Here is a 21,475-nt window from a genome sequence, read left to right as displayed (position 1 = left end):
GGGTCTGCCTGAATCCCTTTAAAATAGGATTCACGAAATCCCTTACAGAGCCACTGACTGCGCTGACACAAGCAGAGGTCAAATTAACTAGTTTTTTCCTGAAATTGACCGATTTATTTTCTTAGGGTATGTGCACACGGTCAGGAATTGGCAGCTCTTTGGATGCAGCTCATGTCCGCTGCCGTCTACTGAACGCAGGTGACTCCTCTGTGATTACTGAACCGTGCGGATTCACTGCATCCAATACATTGTATGGGTGGAATTTATTTTGCAGAGACTCGCATCTCCACAAAGATAAATAGAAATGCTGCGGTCTGGAAAGACGCGCCGCATGTCCGTCTCCGCGGATGTCTCTGGACGCATAGTGGGCATGGGATTTCTTGAAATCTCTTCCATTATGCTGTAACATCTGGATCCTGTAAAAATATGCCGCATCCAACCCGCAGCAATTACTGATCGTGTGCACATACCCTCAGAACCGGTTTGTGTCCACTTTTCTGTGGCGGATGGAACAGACGGACACGTTCAGAAAAAAAACAAAACATCACATGTGGAATTCATTTGAACTCCATTCCTGTCATTGCAATCTATGGCTCTATAGGGGATTCAGGTAGAACCCACCGGGTGCAGTAAAGACAGTGTGAACTGGCCCTAATGTAAGAAACAGGCATTAGACAAACTGCTGATCCCTATTATGGTGACGCTACAATTACAGAACTAAATATGCAGCACATATACACTATACAAGTACGCACATCATATATACTTTATAAATATAGAAACATACACTATATACTGTATACAGACATACACAGTATATACAAGCACATATATAAGGTATATACACAATAAAAACATTCAGTTTATATACAGTATGCTCATACATATACAGCTTATACATATATTTACACAATATACTGCACACATGCAGTATACAAATATAATATACAGACACATACTATATACAGTACTGTATGCACATGCATATAGTGGGTACGGAAATTATTCAGATGACTTTAAATTTTCCACTCTTTGTTTCTTTGCAGCCATTTGGTAAATTCTATAAAGTTCATTTTTTTCTCATTAATGTACACTCTGCACCCCATCATGACTGAAAAAAACAGAAATGTAAATTTTTTTGCAAATTTATTAAAAAAGAAAAAACAAAATATCACATGGTCATAAGTATTCAGACCCTTTGCTCAGTATTGAGTAGCAGCACCCTTCTGAGCTAGTACAGCCATGAGTCTTCTTGGGAATGATGCAACAAGTTTTTTACACCTGGATTTGGGGATCCTCTGCCATTCTTCCTTGCAGAATCTCTCCAGTTCCTCCAGATTGGATGGTGAACGTTGGTGGACAGCCATTTTCAGGTCTCTCCAGAGATGCTCAATTGGGTTTAGGTCAGGGCTCTGGTTGGGCCAGTCAATAATGGTCACAGTTGTTCTGAAGCCACTCCTTTGATATTTTAGTTGTGTGCTTAGGGTCATGGTCTTGTTGGAAGGTGAACCTTTGGCCCAGTCTGAGGTCCAGAGCACTCTGCAAAAGGTTTTCATCCTGGATATCTCTGTACTTGCTGCATTCTTGTTTCCTTCAATGGCAACCAGTCGTCCAGTTCCTGTAGCTGAAAAATACCCACATAGCATGATGCTGCCACCGTGTTTCACTGTTGGGATTGTATTAGGCAGGTGATGAGGAGTGCCTGGTTTTCTCCACACATACTTCTTAGAATTATGACCTAAAAGGTCTATCTTTATCTCACCAGACCAGAGAATCTTATTTCTCATAGTCTAGGAGTCCTTCATGTGTTTTTAAGCAAACTCTATGCGGGCTTTCATGTCTTGCACTGAGGAGAGGCTTCGGTCGGGCCACTCTGCCATAAAGGCCCGACTGGTGGAGGACTGCAGTGATAGTTGACTTTGTGGAACTTTCTCCCATCTCCCTACTGCATCTATGGAGCTCAGCCACAGTGATCTAGGGGTTCTGCTTTACCTCTCTCACCAAGGCTCTTCTCCCACGATTGCTCAGTGTGGCTGGACGGCCAGGTCTAGGAAGACTTCTGGTGGCCCCAAACTTCTTCCATTTAAGGATTATGGAGGTCACTGTGCTCTTGAGTATCTTGAGTACTGCAGAAATTCTGTTGTAACCTTGGCCAGATCTATGCCTTGCTACAATTCTGTACCTGGGCTCCTTGGCCAGTTCCTTTGACCTTATGATTCTCATTTATACATACAGGATACTGTGAGGTCTTATATAGGCAGATGTGTGCCTTTCCAAATCAAGTCCTATCAGCTTAATTAAACACAGCTGGACTCCAATGAAGGAATAGAACCATCTCAAGGAGGATAACAAGGAAATGGACAGCATGTGACTTAAATATGAGTGTCTGAGCAATGGGTCTGAATACTTATGACCATGTGATATTTCAGTTTTTTTTAATTAAATTAGCAAAAATGTCCACATTTTTTTCAGTCAAGATGGGGTGCAGAGTGTACAAAAATGTGAAAAAAAATGAACTTTTTTTAAATTTACCAAATGGCTGCAATGAAAGTGAGTGAAAAATGTAAATGGGTCTGAATACTTTACGTACCCACTGTAAAGATGTGGCCTGGCTTTCCTTCAGCTGGGCATTATATTGATGTGGTTTCCCATGGCTGCGTCTCCACTAGTTGGACTTCTCAGCACTTATCCACATGCATGTAACTTGATAATCGGTAAGGTTTTTAATATTAGCATTAGGACTGTCTCAATTAGGGTCACCGTGAAGCGGTGGGATGGCTTTTCAATTTTTTTTTATCAAAAAACACCATTGTTGTTTATTTACTTATTGCACGGTATTCAATCATTACATTCCTGTCTTTGTTTTTATTTAAGATATAATTTTCGGTTAAAACATTTCCAACATTCTGAACAAGGCTTCTCTCCTGTGTGACTTCTCTGATGTTTCTCCTGTGTGACTTCTCTGATGTTTATTAAGAATTGATTTCCAATTTAAGAAAATGAAAAAGACATCTTGCCGGGGTGACGTCTCTGGTGAGTAAGAAGAGATGATTTCTGCACAAAACATTTTCCACATTCTGAACAGGAAAAAGGCTTCTCCCCTGTGTGGGTTCTCTGGTGCTTAACCAAATCTGATTTCTGGTTAAAATATTTTCCACATTCTAAACAAGAAAAAGGCTTCACCCCTGTGTGAGTTCTCTGGTGCCTAACCAAATCTGATTTCTCGTTAAAACATCTCCAACATTCGGAACAGGAAAAAGGTTTCTCCCCTGTGTGGGTTCTCTGGTGCTTAACAAAATCTGATTTCTGGTTAAAACATTTCCCACATTCTGAACATGAAAAAGGTTTCTCCCCTGTGTGAGTTCTTTGATGTTTGATGAGATTTGATGCATTTGCAAAACATTTCCCACATTCTGAACATGAAAAAGGCTTCTCCCCTGTGTGGGTTCTTAAGTGTATAACAACATGTGATTTATGGCTAAAACATTTTCCACATTCTGAACAGGAAAAAGGCTTTTCCCCTATGTGGGTTCGCTGGTGGTTATCAAGATGACCTTTCTGTTTAAAACATTTCCCACATTCTGAACATGAAAAAGGCTTCTCACCTGTGTGAACTCTCTGGTGCATAACAAAACTTGAATTATGATTAAAACATTTCCCACATTCTAAACAGGAAAAAGGCTTCTCCCCTGTATGAGTTCTCTGGTGCTTAACAAAATCTGATTTCTGATTAAAACATTTCCCACATTCTGAACAGGAAAAGGTCTCCTTCCCGATGTGCCTTCTCTGATGTTTGATAAGACCTGATTTCTCTGTAAAACATTTCCCACATTCTGAACAGGAAAAAGGCTTCTCCCCTGTGTGACTTCTCTGGTGGTTATCAAGATGCGCTTTCCGGATAAAACATTTCCCACATTCTGAACATGAAAATGGCTTCTCCCCTGTGTGAATTTGCTGGTGAGTTACAAAATCTGATTTCTGGTTAAAAGATTTCCCACACTTGGAACAAGAAAATGTATTCTCTGCTGTCTGAAGTTTTTGATGCTTAAGAAAAGACTTTTCAAGGGCAAAACTTGTTTTATATTCTGAATGTGACAATGGGTTCTTTGCTTTAGAAGCAATTCTTTTGTTAATGCTTATTTTGTGACTTTGATTTTCCTTAGTAGTTGGTAGTGAATCAGAAGACAGGACCTGTTTCACAGCATCAGATGACAAATATTTGCTGTGAAGGGATGATGGTATATTTGGAGTAATGGCATTCAATTCAATTGTATCCTGTGGGGTCTCAAGATCATCTGATTTAAAAATTGAAGATGTCAGCTGTCCCTCTGATCTCCTGGTACAGTCATCTGGCAAGAATAAAATCAATTATTTATGAATAAAATATCCTTAAATTTTAGATTTTTAAACACATACTTAAACTTCCTGTAAAATGCATGTATGTAAAAAAATGCTTTATTCAACAAGACAATGACAGTTCACAGTCTAATAGAAAACCTCATAGGATGAACCAGTGGAGCGTGGTGTTCAAATGTTTATTAACCTCCCAAATATGGAAACACCAATGTTGTGTAGGTGAATATGATACCTATAAAAGCTACTCATCGCACAAAAGCAAGTCTCCACTCAGGTCCATCATCTGTCACTGGAAAAACAGAGGTTTCCACATTATTAGAGGCTGAAAGACTCTTCAAAAGCAAAATGGCTTCCATAAACCAATCCAGCAATATCCGCTCTCCCAAAGTCAAATCTCCCCTCACTTCTAAGCCTTGCAAAGCGCTCAAACCAAATTTAGCATCCATGTATTTATCATTACTAAAGTGAGAAGAACCCAATTAATTTATGTTGTGTGCGTCTCCTGGAGCACAATCTGGGCACTATGTGTTGGTTAATATAATTGCATATTTGCAATTTTCACTCTCCAACATCCCCCAAGTGCTAATTTCCAGAAAGTGTCTGTGGAATCAAAAAAGTCACTACTCCTATAGATTTTAACCCTCAGTGAATTAATTTCCAAAAAGGGGTCACTTCATGGTGATTGCTACTACTCTGGTATTCTGCCATTATGTCATATTAAAGCTTCTGCAAATAGTGTTACCATCTATACTGGGATCTGCTCCTGTGAGGTCTGCTTTTGTCACCAGGAGCCGCTATTGATGGAGGAGATGTCAGAACCAAAAACTCTGGGCAGCACAGGATCTGTCCAGCAGCTAAGATTAGGGTGCTAGGATCCAATAGTCCCGTACTATCTTGCAGTATGGATGTGTGTGCTGTCCAGCTGAAGTAATCTGCTAACTTCTTCAGCAAATTGGGGGAGCACCGCACCCTACTAAAGCAAAGCTTGAAGCATATTGCGAGAAGCTGTCAGATACAGCCTTGCTCTCTTATGGTTCAGTCCTCTGTGCTCAGCTCTCGGCTTGTGTGTTTGATTCCTGTTGTCACCCTGGCCTGTTTACTGACTACTCTTCTGTCTTCTGATTGTGAATTTTCTCTGCCCTCCTTGTTCTGACTCAGCTACATGACTATTCTTTTGCCGTCATACATCACAGACAGCAAGTAAAATGGTGGACCAGGCCTAGGGGGTCTCCGTTTAAATCCAAATCCATACAGGGGTTAAAAGGTGATGAGCAAGGCAATCTGTGGGATCTGGAAAATGGAGCAGATAGCACCAAGCCAGTTCTTGGTGGCCATGTTTTGAGCTGCCAGGTTACAATGAACAGTACCCTCTTCAACAGTGTGTCTGCAAACTATTCCAAAAAATCTGCATTCAAATAGCTAAGGCAGAACCAGAAACACATGGGCTACTTACACAATGAACAAGTCTGTAGGAACCTGTTCACACACCACCAAGAAACTTGAAGACACAAAAGAGCACAGTGAGGTCAAAAATACTCTGTTGTAAAAAAAATCACAGTAATAAGCAAGTGCTAGTCAAAAGATGGAAAAAAACAGGGTATTTAGTTGATACTTTTTTTTTTGCAAAAAAATGTATACTAAGCTGCTCCACCAATCGTCAAGGTATACCCATATAGAGCAGTCCTATCTAATGTATATAATCCCTATCTGATGTATTTAAAAACCTGATCATCTGTATAGTAGGTTTTAAATACATCAGATAGGGATTATATACAATAGGTAGGACTGCTCTATATGGGTATACCTTGACGATTGGTGGAGCAGCTTAGTATACATTTTTTTTTGCAAAAAAAGTATCAACTAAATACCCTGTTTTTTTCCATCTTTTGACTAGCACTTGCTTATTACTGTGATTTTTTTTTTACAATAGAGTATTTTTGACCTCACTGTGCTCTTTTGTGTATTAAAATAGCTAAATAGCGCTTCTTCCCTTTTTAACGCTGCCATGTACCCAGACAGTAGTGTACAATGGTATACAAGATATTGTCTGATTAAAGATAAGTTACAAATTATTTTCTAAGGTCCATTTGTTCCTGTTATGCTTTGTGAAGAATTCCAAAGTTATCACACCACATAAAGTGACACGTGTCAGATTTGAAAAATGGGATCTGATTAGGAACACAAAACTGGCTGCAGTAGTGGTTAAATCAGAGTTTTAAAAAAATAACACTAGTACCTACACTGATAGAGGAAAAACAGGAAAAAAACAAAAACAGAAAGCTGCAGACAATCTTAGGATTCTGTGTGCTAAAATCCAGGAAGTAAGCCAAAAACTAAAAGTAATAGGGTTGGTTTGTCGCGCTAGTCTGTAATGGTGATTAGTGGTTCGCAAAAATTCAAATAGCTAATGGGAGTAAAAAACAAGTAGGAAAATGTATAGTGATAACATTCTAAGTAATATACCATTACCTCAAAAATTAAGAACAAGGAAATAAAATGTAGCATCTAGTTCAAAACAAACACAGAAGATCAAATACCCAGTGTGTTATGGTCTGGTGATTATGGAGCGACATGAGACTAGCTCTGAGCAGGTGGTATCTATACTGACCGCAGACCCTAAGCTCAACACACAACTAGAAGCAGCTGTGGATTGCTCCTAACGCTCCCTATGCAACTCGTCACAGCCTAAGAGCTAACTACCCCTAAAGATAGTTTTCCTGCTTCTATCTTGCCTCAGAGAAAATCCCCAAAGGAAAGACAGCCCCCCACATGTAATGACTGAGAGAAGGAAATGACATACGTAGTATGAAACAAGATTGAGCACAGGAGGCCACTTCTAGCTAGAAAGGAAAGTACAGAAAAGAGCTCTGTGCGGTCAGTAGAAAAACACTAGAAAAAGTCCATCGCAGAGAAATGCAAAAATCTCCACACCTAACTAAAGGTGTGGAGGGCAAACTCTGCTGCCCAGAGCTTCCAGTTTAGCTAAATAGATCCATACTGACAAACTGGACAAAAGAGCAAAAACAAGACAGTACAAAACAACCAGTCCACAATAAGTGAACTGCAAAGGACATGGAAGGACTTAGCTTAGCAGAACTTGGTCAGAGTGTCAGGAAAGTCCAAAGAGCAATGACTCCAGGCAGAGACAATTGACAACTGGCATTGATTGAGGGCTAAGGCCAGACTAATATAGCCGAGCCCAAAAGACAATCAAAGGAAACAGCTGAGAAGCTAAATCCAAGAAGCAGCCATACCACTAAAGACCACAGGAGGAGCCCAAGAGCAGAACTCACAAAAATACTACTTACAACCAAGAACGGAATTCACAACAGTACCCCCCCCTCTTGAGGAGGGGTCACCGAACCCTCACCAGAGCCCCCAGGCCGATCAGGAAGAGCCAAATGAAAAGCACGAACCAACTCGGCGGCATGAACATCGGAGGCAACAACCCAAGAATTATCCTCCTGGCCATAACCCTTCCACTTGACAAGATACTGAAGCTTCCGCCTTGAAAAACGAGAATCCAAAATTTTCTCAACCACATATTCCAACTCCCCCTCAACCAACACCGGGGCAGGAGGATCAACAGATGGAACAACGGGCTTCACATATATCCGCAACAAAGATCTATGGAAAACATTGTGGATGGAAAATGAAGCTGGAAGGGCCAAACGAAAAGACACAGGATTGATAATCTCAGAAATCTTATAAGTACCAATAAACCGAGGCTTGAACTTAGGGGAAGAAACCTTCATAGGGACATGACGAGAGGACAACCAGACCAAATCCCCCACACGAAGCCGAGGACCAACACACCGACGGCGGTTAGCAAAACGCTGAGCCCTTTCCTGGGACAACGTCAAATTGTCCACCACATGAGCCCAAATCCGCTGCAACCTGTCCACCACAGAATCCACATCAGGACAATCAGAAGACTCAACCTGCCCTGAAGAAAAACGAGGATGGAAACCAAAATTACAAAAGAAAGGCGAAACCAAAGTAGCCGAAGTGGCCCGATTATTAAGGGCAAACTCGGCCAACGGCAAAAAAGTCACCCAATCATCCTGATCAGCAGACACAAAGCATCTCAAATAGGTTTCCAAGGTGTGATTAGTTCGCTCAGTTTGGCCATTTGTCTGAGGATGGAACGCCGAAGAAAAAGACAAATCAATACCCATCCTAGCACAAAAGGCCCGCCAAAACCTGGAAACAAACTGGGAACCTCTATCAGACATAATATTCTCCGGAATGCCATGCAAACGAACCACATGTTGAAAAAACAATGGAACCAAATCAGAGGAGGAAGGCAATTTAGGCAAAGGTACCAAATGGACCATTTTAGAGAACCGGTCACAAACCACCCAGATAACAGACATCCTCTGGGACACAGGAAGATCTGAAATAAAATCCATGGAAATATGCGTCCAAGGCCTCTCCGGAATGGGCAAAGGTGTAAGCAACCCACTAGCACGGGAACAGCAAGGCTTAGCCCGGGCACAGGTCCCACAGGACTGCACAAAAGCACGCACATCCCGCGACAAAGAAGGCCACCAAAAGGACCTAGCAACCAAATCTCTGGTACCAAAAATTCCAGGATGACCGGCCAACACAGAACAATGGACCTCAGAAATTACCTTACTTGTCCATCTAACAGCTTCCCCACAGGACAGCGGTCAGGCTTATCAGCCTGAAACTCCTGAAGCGCCCGCCGTAAATCAGGGGAGATGGCAGACAGAATCACCCCTTCCCTAAGAATGCCAACCGGCTCAAGGACTCCAGGGGAATCAGGCAAAAAACTCCTAGAGAGGGCATCCGCCTTAACATTCTTAGATCCCGGAAGATACGAGACCACAAAATCAAAACGGGAGAAAAACAGGGACCACCGAGCCTGTGTAGGGTTCAGCCGCTTGGCCGACTCAAGGTAAATCAGATTCTTATGATCGGTCAAGACCACAATGCGGTGCTTGGCTCCCTCAAGCCAATGACGCCACTCCTCAAATGCCCACTTCATAGCCAACAACTCCCGATTGCCGACATCATAATTGCATTCCGCAGGCGAAAACTTCCGAGAAAAGAAGGCACATGGCTTCATCAAGGAACCATCAGAATTCCTCTGTGACAAAACGGCCCCTGCCCCAATCTCAGAAGCGTCAACCTCAACCTGAAAAGGAAGAGAAACATCCGGCTGACGCAAGACAGGGGCAGAAGTAAATCGGCGTTTAAGTTCCTGAAAAGCCTCGACAGCCTCAGAGGACCAGTTAGTCACATCAGCGCCTTTCTTAGTCAAATCGGTCAGGGGTTTAACCACACTAGAGAAGTTAGCAATGAAACGGCGATAAAAATGAGCAAAGCCCAAAAATTTCTGAAGGCTCTTCACAGATGTAGGTTGAATCCAGTCATGAATGGCTTGGACCTTAACAGGATCCATTTCTATAGACGAAGGGGAAAAAATAAACCCCAAAAAAGAAACCTTCTGTACTCCAAATAGGCACTTAGACCCCTTCACAAATAGAGCATTATCACGAAGGATCTGGAATACCATCCTGACCTGCTTCACATGAGACTCCCAATCATTAGAAAAAATCTAAATATCATCCAAATACACAATCAAGAATTTGTCGAGATAATTGCGGAAAAATATCATGCATAAAGGACTGAAACACAGAAGGAGCATTAGAAAGCCCGAAAGGCATCACCAGATATTCGAAATGGCCTTCGGGCGTATTGAATGCAGTTTTCCATTCGTCACCCTTTCTAATACGAACAAGATTATATGCCCCTCGAAGGTCAATCTTGGTAAACCAACTAGCCCCCTTAATCCTAGCAAATAAATCAGAGAGCAAAGGTAAAGGATATTGGAATTTGACTGTGATCTTATTAAGAAGGCGATAATCAATACAAGGTCTTAAGGAGCCATCCTTCTTGGCAACAAAGAAGAATCCCGCTCCCAATGGTGACGAAGATGGCCGAATATGCCCCTTCTCTAAAGACTCCTTGACATAGCTCCGCATGGCGGCATGCTCTGGCACAAACAGATTGAAAAGTCGGCCCTTAGGGTACTTACAGCCAGGAATCAAGTCAATAGCATAATCACAGTCCCTATGTGGAGGAAGGGAACTGGACTTGGGCTCATCAAATACATCCTGGAAATCTGACAAAAATTCAGGGACCTCAGAAGAGGGGGAAGAGGAGATTGACATCAAAGGAACGTCACTATGTACCCCTTGACAACCCCAACTAGTCACAGACATTGATTTCCAATCCAGCACTGGATTGTGTACTTGTAACCATGGAAAACCCAGTACAACATCATCATGTAAATTATGCAACACCAGAAAACGGCAATCTTCCTGATGTGCAGGAGCCATGCACATAGTTAGCTGAGTCCAATACTGAGGTTTATTCTTGGCCAATGGTGTAGCATCAATACCCCTCAAGGGTATGGGACTCTGCAAAGGCTGCAAAGAAAAACCACAGCGCCTAGCGAATTCCAAGTCCATTAAGTTCCGAGCAGCGCCTGAATCCACAAATGCCATGACAGAAAAAGATGACAATGAGCAAATCAGGGTCACAGACAGGAGAAATTTAGGGTGCACAGTACTAATGGTAACAGATCTGGCGACCCTCTTAATACGCTTAGGGCAATCAGAAATAGCATGAGCCAAATCACCACAGTAAAAACACAACCCATTCTGACGTCTGTATCCCCTCTGTTCCGCTTTAGTCAAAATCCTATCACATTGCATGGACTCAGGACTCTGCCCAGAGGACACTGCCATATGGTGCACCACCCTGCGTTCACGCAGGCGCCGACCAATCTGAATGGCTAAAGACATAGACTCGCTCAAACCAATAGGCGTGGGAAACCCCACCATAACATCTTTAAGGGCTTCAGAAAGACCCTTCCTGAAAATGGCTGCCAGAGCGTCCTCATTCCATCCAGTGAGCACAGACCATTATCTAAATTTCTGGCAGTATAACTCTGCTGCTTCCTGACCCTGACAGAGAGCCAACAGTGTTTTCTCAGCATGCTCTACAGAGTTAGGTTCGTCATACAATAATCCGAGCGATTGAAAAAATGCATCTACATTAAGCAATGCCGGATTCCCTGACTCAAGAGAGAATGCCCAGTCCTGAGGATCGCCACGTAGCAGAGAAATAACAATTTTTACTTGCTGAGTGGGATCACCAGAGGAACGGGGTTTCAGAGCAAAAAACAATTTGCAATTATTTTTAAAGTTCAGAAACATAGATCTATCCCCGTAAAACAAATCCGGAGTAGGAATTCTAGGCTCTAAGGCCGGAGTCTGAACAACAAAATCTTGAATATTCTGTACTCTTGCAGCAAGCTGATCCACACAAGAAAATAACACTTGAACAGCCATGCCTGCATCCAAATCCAGAATCACCCAGAGGTCAAGAGGAAAAAAAAAAGACAAAACAAACCAAAGAAAAAAAAAGGACTCAAAACTCCTTTTCTTTTCCTTCCTTTGAGAGGCATTCAGTTCAATTTTGGCCAGTTGTACTGTTATGGTCTGGTGATTATGGAGCGACATGAGACTAGCTCTGAACAGGTGGTATCTATACTGACCGCAGACCCTAAGCTCAACACACAACTAGAAGCAGCCGTGGATTGCTCCTAACGCTCCTTATGCAACTCGTCACAGCCTAAGAGCTAACTACCCCTAAAGATAGAAGCAGGAAAACTATCTTGCCTCAGAGAAAATCCCCAAAGGAAAGACAGCCCCCCACATGTAATGACTGTGAGAGGAGAAGGAAATGACATATGTAGTATGAAACAAGATTGAGCACAGGAGGCCACTTCTAGCTAGAAAGGAAAGTACAGAAAAGAGCTCTGTGCGGTCAGTAGAAAAACACTAGAAAAAGTCCACCGCAGAGAAATGCAAAAATCTCCACACCTAACTAAAGGTGTGGAGGGCAAACTCTGCTGCCCAGAGTTTCCAGTTTAGCTAAATAGATCCATACTGACAAAAGAGCAAAAACAAGACAGTGCAAAACAACCAGTCCACAATAAGTGAACTGCAAAGGACATGGAAGGACTTAGCTTAGCAGAACTTGGTCAGAGTGTCAGGAAAGTCCAAAGAGCAATGACTCCAGGCAGAGACAATTGACAACTGGCATTGATTGAGGGCTAAGGCCAGACTAATATAGCCGAGCCCAAAAGACAATCAAAGGAAACAGCTGAGAAGCTAAATCCAAGAAGCAGCCATACCACTAAAGACCACAGGAGGAGCCCAAGAGCAGAACTCACAAAAATACTACTTACAACCAAGAACGGAATTCACAACACCAGTGTGTCTCTAGACCATTGAATAGATTATACACTGGTTGCGGGTGATAGAGATACAGGAGAAGGCTGCAAGTAGGATGGTCTATACGGCCTATATGGCATATATCCTACCCTGCTGTCGCACCATTCCGATGTGATGCTGTGAAGGTCTGTCCATCCTTGTAAAGGCTGGCCTTTTGCTGTGGTCAGAGACAGCAGAGTGCAGCTCCGTCGTGGGGTGGAGCGAGGTGAGCCGAGCAGAGCCAGAGGCGCTCTGGACAGTAGAGTCCCTGGTTGCCCGGAAAAAATGGTCGACGATACTTGCAAACAGGGTGTGACATCACTGTGCTATTGAGTGGATGGAAGGCCAAAAAGCAAACCGATGCGTTTCAGGGAATACATGGTTCCCCTTCCTCAGGGTGTTTGTGCAAACAAGCACAGAACACTGCTTCATAGGCTTTCCCTCTGTTTTTTTGCCTCGTTTATTAAGCATGTAGTTTTGAATTCTCCCTCGATCCACCAATGTCTGACTCAATGCCAATTAGTTGTGGTACAATGAAGGTTGTCAGCACCACGCCGGGTCCCTGCTCTGACAGGCAGGGTCTCCAGTGTGTAATTTCACTCACCTGCACTGCAGTTGGTTCCTCTCTTCCTCATGCTCCACATACGCTCAGCAGCACTTCCAGCCGGGTCTGTAGCCATGTTCTAAGGGCACGTGCTCCTGCCCTCTTAAGGGGCCAGTGCATTCACTTGCTATTTCCTCCGCAGCCAATGGTTATAAGGCATTATGTATATATTGCTTCCGCTCCACTGGGGAGGTGTCTGAGCAACCTTCCTGTTTACAGTCTATGTTGTGAAAGATCACATACCAGTGCAAGTCCTGTTTGCTATGCTCTAAGTACAAATCCTGCTTACTGAACTCAGATGCAAGTCCTGCTTGCGGCACTCTAGTGTAATTCCTGCCTGCTGCCCTTGGATATGAACTTGGTCAGCTGCACTTTGATACAAGCTCTACCTGCTGCTCCATCCAGTTAGTCCTTCTAGGTCCAGCTGCTGCATGATCATTGGTCTGTCCTGGAGTGGCACCTGGCCTGCATTGGGAGCCAAGTCTAACCTCATAATCAGAGGCTCTAGGGAACAGTCCAGTGCTCGCTTAGTCAGGCCCCTCCAGGCTCTCCGTGGTCCGTGGCACAGTGGTTCTAGAAACCACATCCGTGAGAGTTTGTTCAGGCCATGGATCCCGCTGGACCCCGGACCCTGCCCATACGGACCATGTACCAGGAGCTTTGCAAACAGAACACACAGGAAGAGCTGTCCACACAGTTGCAGTCCTTAACCACTAAGTTAGAGGCCTCAAACTTCCCTCCAGAGTTCCAGCATGTCAAAACAGCCATGTCTTCTCCAGAGACTTCCCAGACAATTTGCTTAGTTCATGATCTTGGCCTCTGACTCGCAGCCCCACCACGTTTTGACAGCAAGCCGCCCCACCACGTTTTGACAGCAATCCGAAGCTCTGCCGCAGGTTCATCAATCAGTGTCAGCTACATTTTGAACTTCTTTCGCACCACTTCCCATTTGACCGTGCAAGAGTCACATTTCTTTTGTCGCACCTTGGAAGCGGAGGCCCTGGCATGGTTGAACCCATTGTGGGAGAGAGAGGATCCGATCATCTCCGATTTGCCTGCATTCTTGGGAGCTTTTTTGCAAAGTGTTCCATGAACCCAGGTGAACCACTTCTGCAGCTTCCACTTTGCTCCGTTTACGTCAGTCCAATTCTTCTGTGGGGCAATATGCGGCACGCTTTCGCACTCTGGCAAACGAACTCGGATGAAACTACGAAGCTTTGGTGGCGACATTCTGGGAGGGGCTTTCTGGAGATATTAAGGATGAGCTAGCCAGTCGAGACCTACCAACTACCCTCGACGATCTGATCTCCCTCGCCCTCCGTATCGACCTCCGCTTCCGTGAGTGTGCTAGTTAGGTGCCATCTGAAAGAAAACTGCAGTGCCTGGCTCCATTTTTTCAAAGACTGTAGAAGCTCTGGTATCTTGGGGCAGTAGGAGAGGTCTCTCTAAAGAGGTATTTGTTGAGTCAGCATATTTGGATTCCGGGGCAGCCAGAAATTTCATCCTTCAGGCTGTAGTGGATCGGATCCAAATCCCAGTTCATCCACTCCAGAACCCCCTGGAAATAACAGCTGTCAATGGGAGAACTCTTCAGGAGGCAGTTCGTTTGGCTACTGAGCCTCTCTAGGAAAAAGCATTAAGCTACTTACTGGTAACGGCGTTTTTCGGAGGCCCATGACAGCACACGAGAGAGGGGATCCGCCCTTAAGGAACAGGAAACCTACAGATACAAAAGGGCGGCACCTCTCCCCATGCATCAGTTGTATTTCAGAGCCTGAGAGGACTGCCGCGGTTAGTGGTACACAAATATACATTATATACATTATATACATTTGAAACAAAATAACCCATTATTGTAATAAGACACCATACGTGAGATTTACATATTACGCTATATACATATCAGGAAGTGCTACCCCCACGTGAATAGGGAGGGAACTAAGGGTGCTGTCATGGGCCTCCGAAAAACGCCGCTACCAGTAAGTAGCTTAATGCTTTATTTGGACTCCCATGACAGCACACGAGAGATTTACAGAGATGTAAGCTACCCTAGGGAGGGACTATAGATTGTAGCACCCTTAACCCAAAGGAAAGATCAGAGGAGGACCCCAAATCCAACCGATAGGGTTTAAAGAAAGTGGAAGGGGATGACCATGTGGCCGCCTTACATATCTGCTCCACTGACACTCCAGATCTTTCTGCCCAGGATGACGCCATGGCCAGGGTGGAATGTGCCTTTAGGTTCTGCGGAGCTGGCCCCCCACCTGCTGTATAAGCTAGAGAGATAGTTTCCCTAATCCATTTAGCCAGTAAATATTTCGATACTCTAAACCCTTTCCTTGGACCTTGGAAGGAAAGAAGCAGTGCTCCATCTTTCTTCCAATTATCAGTAGCTGAAATATACTGAAGAAGAGATCTCCTGACGTCTAACGTATGAAGCTCCTGCTCTTTAGGATTAGAGGGACTAGGAATAAAGGACGGCAAAACTATCTCCTGTGATCTATGGAACCGTGTCGCCACCTTTTTGCAGATATGCTGGGTCTGGTCTAAGGACTACTCTGTCTGACAAGATTTCAGTGTATGGAGGAGCTCTGGAAAGTGCCTGTATATCCCCTATCCTGCGAGCTGAGGTTATGGCGATCAGGAAGGCTGTCTTAAGTGTCAACATTTTGATCGAGGCCTCCTGCAGAGGTTCAAAGGGGGGTTTAGTTAGAGAGGACAGAACTAAATTTAAATCCCATGGAACTGTTCTGTCTTTATGCAGTGGTGTAGATCTACTAACTGCCTTCATAAACCTCGCTATCCAGTAGTTATTTGCTATATTACAGGAAAATAGGGCACCTAAAGCGGAGACCTGTACCCTAAGGGTACTAGGAGAGAGTTTTAACTCGAACCCCTTCTGTAGGAACTCTAGGATTTGTTGTACTGGCACCCCGTCTTGGACATTAAACTTTGAACAAGACAAGAACTTTCTCCAAGTCCTAGAGTAGATTCTCGTAGTTATTTGCTTTCTACTCTTTAGGAGCGTCTCCACCAAGTTTGGAGAGAAGCCTTTCCCCACTAATAGTGACCGTTCAAACTCCATGCCGTCAAATGGAGCCCCGCCACTTGTGGATGGGAGATCGGTCCCTGAGAAAGCAAGTCCGGGATCTCTGGCAGTACCCAGGGGACCGCTACAGACATTGTCTTGAGCCAGGCAAACCAGGTTCTTCTGGGCCAAAAGGGGGCGATAAGGATGACTTTCGCTCGATCCTCCCTGATTTTCCTCACCACTAGAGGTATCAGGTTCAGTGGTGGGAAAGCATAGGCCAGTGGAAAATCCCATTTTATGAGAAACGCGTCTACCGCCAGGGGATTCTCCCTGGGATTTAGGGAGCAAAAAAGTTTTACTTTTCTGTTTCTGGTGGCGAATAGATCCACCACTGGTTGACCCCATCTGCGGACGACGAGATTGAAAATGTCCTCGTTGAGAGACCACTCTCCCTGTTTTAACACATTTCGGCTGAGGAAATCTGCTGCCACATTTTCTTTTCCCTTGATGTGAAGAGCTGTCAAAGATAGAAAATTGAGCTCTGCCACCTGGAACAACCGATCCGTGATCTGCATTAAAGTTTCGGAACGAGTTCCCCCTTGCCGGTTTATGTAAGCGACCGCCACTCTGTTGTCCGACAGAATTCTGACGTGCTGGCCTTGCAGATATACGAGGAATTTTTTAACAGCCAGTTCAACCGCCAACAACTCTCTTTGATTTGATGAAAATGTTGTGAAGGGTTCCCACTGTCCCTGGACCACCATGTCCCCCATATAGGCTCCCCACCCTGAAGAGCTGGCATCCGTGGTTATCACGTGGGTGACATCTACCATCCAGGGAACCCCTGCTGATAAATTTTGTTTATTTAGCCACCATCTAAGGGAATTCAATGTTATCGGCCTCAATGTCAATTTCCCATTCAATGCGCCTCCTAAGGCTCTGTCATGGAACAGGACTTCTTTTTGTAGGGACCTGGTGTGGAACTGAGCCCACTTAACTGCTGGGATGCAAGATGTGAGTGACCCAAGTAGAGACATTGCTTGTCTAAGTGTCATGGAAGGTGTATTGATTGCTCTTAATACAAAACTCTGAATTTAGTCCATTTTCTCCATAGGGAGGAGACACTGCTGTGTCACTGAATTCAACATTAACCCCAGGAATTTTTGAACATTTAGGGGCTGTAATTTTGATTTTTCAAAGTTTATGATCCAACCCAACCGTTCTAGTTTGGTTTTAGCAATCTCCCATTGTGACAGACAATGATCTACCGAGTTACCTACAATGAGGAAATCGTCTAAGTAGGGGACTATAAGGATATTTGACTCTCTTAAATGCGCCATGACTTCCGCAATTATTTTAGTAAACACCCTAGGTGCCGAGGTGATCCCAAAGGGGAGTGCTCTGAATTGAAAATGTTGAATCCTACCCCCCATTAGTATCGCTACCCTCAGGTACCGTTGGAAATCAGCATGAATGGGTACATGATAGTAGGCATCTTTCAAATCCACTACTACCATGAAACAGTTGTTGAAAAGCATCTTTATTGCCGAATTGATGGACTCCATTTTGAAAGTGTGTTTCACCAAAAACTTATTGAGACCCTTAAGATTTATAATGGTCCTGTAAGATTTATCAGGCTTCTGGATTAGGAACAGGGGAGAGTAAAACCCTTTCCCTGCCTGAGAATACGGCACTTCTACCAAAACATTTTTGGAACAAAGAGTCCTCACTTCCTCTTCTAGGGCGAATTGTTCAGTGGGAGATGAGCGCCAGGGTGTTAAACTAAATTTGTCCTGTGGAATATGAACAAATTCCAGCTTGAGACCATGGGAAACAGTGTCTTTTATCCAAACGCTGTTTGTGATTTTCGACCACTCTGCCGAGAAACGCAATAGTCTCCCTCCCACTGGAATTGCCAGTCATTGGTCTTGTTTTTTATTTTCCGTCTGGTTACGGCGAAACATGAGACCTGTACCTCGCTTTCGCCTATCCTCCCATCTGGGACGATCTCTCCCTGGTGAAAAGGCTCGCTTTCCTCCCCGGTTGAACCTTCTTTTGTTGAAGGGACGATGGTATGGATTGAACAGGTTGGGAAACTTTTTCTTATCATCTCCTGCTTTCTCCAGGAGTTCATCCAGGGTAGGCCCAAATAAATACTCGCCTTTACAAGGGATAGCGCAGAGCTTCGCTTTTGCCTGCATATCCCCCGGCCAGCATTTCAGCCATAGGGCTCTCCTTGCAGCGTTAGAAAGTCCTGCTGCTCTAGCTGCCAACTTTACGGAGTCAATTGAGGCGTCTGATAAAAAAGCCGCCCCCTCCTGGATTACAGGTAATGCTGAGAGAATGGAATCTCTAGAGGCCCCTTGTTTTAATTGGGTCTCCAACTGGTCCAGCCAGACCATCATTGACCTTGCCGTGCAGGTTGAAGCTACCGCAGGTCTTAAGGAGCCAGCTGCCATCTCCCAGGTTCCCTTCAGGAAGGTATCCACTTTCCTATCCAGGGGGTCTTTAAGTGTTCCCATATCTTCAAATGGGAGAGAAGATCGTTTAGCTACCTTGGCAATTGCTGCATCCAGCTTTGGTGCTTTTTCCCAGTTACCTACTGCTGGGTCATCAAAAGGGTATCGACGTTTTTGCGCAGGTGGTAAGGAGCCTTTTCTCTCCGGTTTTCTCCACTCCCTATTAATAAGATCTTGTATTTTCTCATTTAAAGGAAACACTCTGCGCCTCTTTTGCTCCAATCCACTGAACATCATTTGTTCTTTGGATAGTTGAGGCTTGGGTTCCGATATTCCCATTGTGCCTCTGACCGCCTTTACCAATTTGTCTATCCTTTCTAGGGGTAGGCAAAACCGAGCAGCGTCTTCTTCCGAAGAGGAGGATGATGCTGCTGAATTGTCTGATTCTTCGGACTTGTCCTTTTCCATAGACGAATCAGATTCAGTTCTCTGCCTAGAACCTCCTGACTGTGAAAGGTTTTTAAAGGACTCTTTAACCTCCATTCTAATCATCTCCTTGAGACTGGCCGTAATAGAGGAGGATTCTTCGGCTACCTACGGGGATAAGTAAGGTAGACTAGAGTGTAAGATCTACATGCTATACCCCCTCCCCTCCTTCCAGAACCTCACCGTCTGCTGGATACAGGGGTCACATAGTTTTTTAGGGTGTGAGTCAGGCAAGGGAACCCCGCAGATGGCACATTCCCTATGCTTCGCCTTACTGACGTTTTTCCTTCCCTACATAAAAACACATGAGGGGAGACTAGTCACTAAGTGAACTTTCTCGAAGATCACTTACCAGTGGCTGCTCACACCCAGAAATACCGAAGCACGAGGGGGATCCTTTTTGGCTGACCCTCCAGACCCCTGTCTGGAGGAGCTTCTGCGGCCCGAACCATCGCTCCTCTTTTCATGTTCCTTCTCCTTGGGTTTCTGGGATGCTTGTTCCAGCAGCACAACCTGCTGATCCTGATCTGAATCCATTTTCAGTAAATTGGAGCCAGAACCCGGGAACATGCTGCTGGAGCCGCCTTATAAAGCCCCTCCTTCGGTCAGCGCATCCTGCCCAGCTTGCTTGTTTAATTTTCCCGCCCTCCCGCAGCTGTGGGGAATCAATCGTTACTCCGGAGGGATTGCGGCATGATCTCCGGTGGGCGCCGCCATCTTGGAGCCCCCGCGCATGCGCAGGAGCTCACCGATCCGGAAGACGTCGCCGGCTCCGCCCCCCGACGTCACCACAGCTTTCAGCGCTTCCTGTCAGCGCTGCAGCCCTTGTGGAACGCCGAGGCCGGCCAGCTACGATCCGATTGGCGCCCCCTAGATGCCGCCGCGCCCCCCCCTGTCCAGAGAGACCCACAGCCCACGGGAAGGGCGACTTACCAGACGCTGGCCCCGGAGACCGGACACCCCCTGGCGACCGCTCCTCGCTGCCTAGTCACCGCCGTGCCGCCCTGCCAGGGCCACCGTGACTACATCAGGTACCCGCACCGGCCGAAGTGGGAGACCCCCTCCCACCAGAATCGGTCCGGCCGGCCTGGACTCCTGTAGATTCTATAGGCATCCAGTCCCTTCAGGAACAGGAAACCAACTGATGCATGGGGAGAGGTGCCGCCCTTTTGTATCTGTAGGTTTCCTGTTCCTTAAGGGCGGATCCCCTCTCTCGTGTGCTGTCATGGGAGTCCGAATAAAATATAAATAATTTCAGCTCACCACTATGACGGCCATTTCAGACACTCCAGCGCGGGAGTAGTTTAGTCCAGACTAAGCACAACTGTATCCAGGCAAAAAAAGAAGTGTATCTAGCGAGCGTAGAAGGAACAGTGATAGACGTTTTTGCAAAGAACTTCTCAATATTTAACGAATCCAAAAATGTTACATGTATAGACAAAAATTTAACCCCTCATCCCCCTAAAACTAGGCGTTTCGGGAGAGGCCTTTTTTTCAAGTTGTTAAGCCGCTTGAGGTACATATTGGGTTGCTCCATACGGAGAGGATAGTCTTTTATGTTCTTTCCAACATGTCTCATGCCTGTCTCTTGGGCCTACCATGGCTGCGTCAGCATGAACCTGTGTAGAACTGGAGAGGTGCTCCGCTGGGGACATTCCTGTCATTTGAGGTGTCTGGCTCACATATGCCTGGCTAATGCCAAGTCTAGTCCGGCTTTGCTGCCATTTTGCCATCTGCCTATTGGTCCTTCGCCAATGTTTTTGACAAGAAAGAGGCAGAGACTTTGCCACCCCACAGGCCGTATGACTGCCTATCGACTTGATTCCTGGGTCTATACCCCCTAGAAGCCAAATTTACCCTCTGTCCCCAGCTGAGACTCAAGCTATGTTGGACTACATTCAGGAGAATTTGGCTATGGGGTTCATTCAGAAAATCTCCTCTCATGCTGGGGCCGGGTTTTTCTTCATCAATAAGAAGGATGGATCTATACAACCCTGTATACACTATCAAAGTCTCAACAAGATCACGGTGAAAAATAAATATCCTATCCCACTGATTCCAGAGTTGTTTGACCGATTAAGAGGTGACAGGATCTTCACCAAATTAGATTTAAGAGGCGCCTACAATCTAATTCGCCAGGGAGATGAATGGAAGACGGCTTTCAACACCAGAGACGGCCATTATGAATACAGAGTGATGCCCTTTGGAATCAGTAATGCATCGGCAG

General features: G+C 45.0%; 1 protein-coding gene across 1 annotated transcript in view; it reads right to left on the bottom strand.

The window, feature by feature from the left end:
• Positions 1-752: 752 nt before the first annotated feature.
• LOC138663155 (oocyte zinc finger protein XlCOF22-like) overlaps positions 753-21,475 on the bottom strand; it is a 35,555-nt gene continuing 14,832 nt past the window's right edge. Inside the window, exon 7 of the mRNA XM_069749300.1 lies at positions 753-4,349. Coding sequence (XP_069605401.1) covers positions 2,992-4,349 — 1,358 coding nt within the window. The 3' untranslated portion in view covers positions 753-2,991. The remainder of the gene's footprint in view (positions 4,350-21,475) is intronic.

This window comes from Ranitomeya imitator, chromosome 2 (assembly GCF_032444005.1).
Source record: "Ranitomeya imitator isolate aRanImi1 chromosome 2, aRanImi1.pri, whole genome shotgun sequence".
Lineage (NCBI taxonomy): Eukaryota > Metazoa > Chordata > Amphibia > Anura > Dendrobatidae > Ranitomeya > Ranitomeya imitator.
The sequence above is the reverse complement of the archived record's forward strand: the minus strand, read 5'-3'. Positions and strand labels throughout refer to the sequence as shown.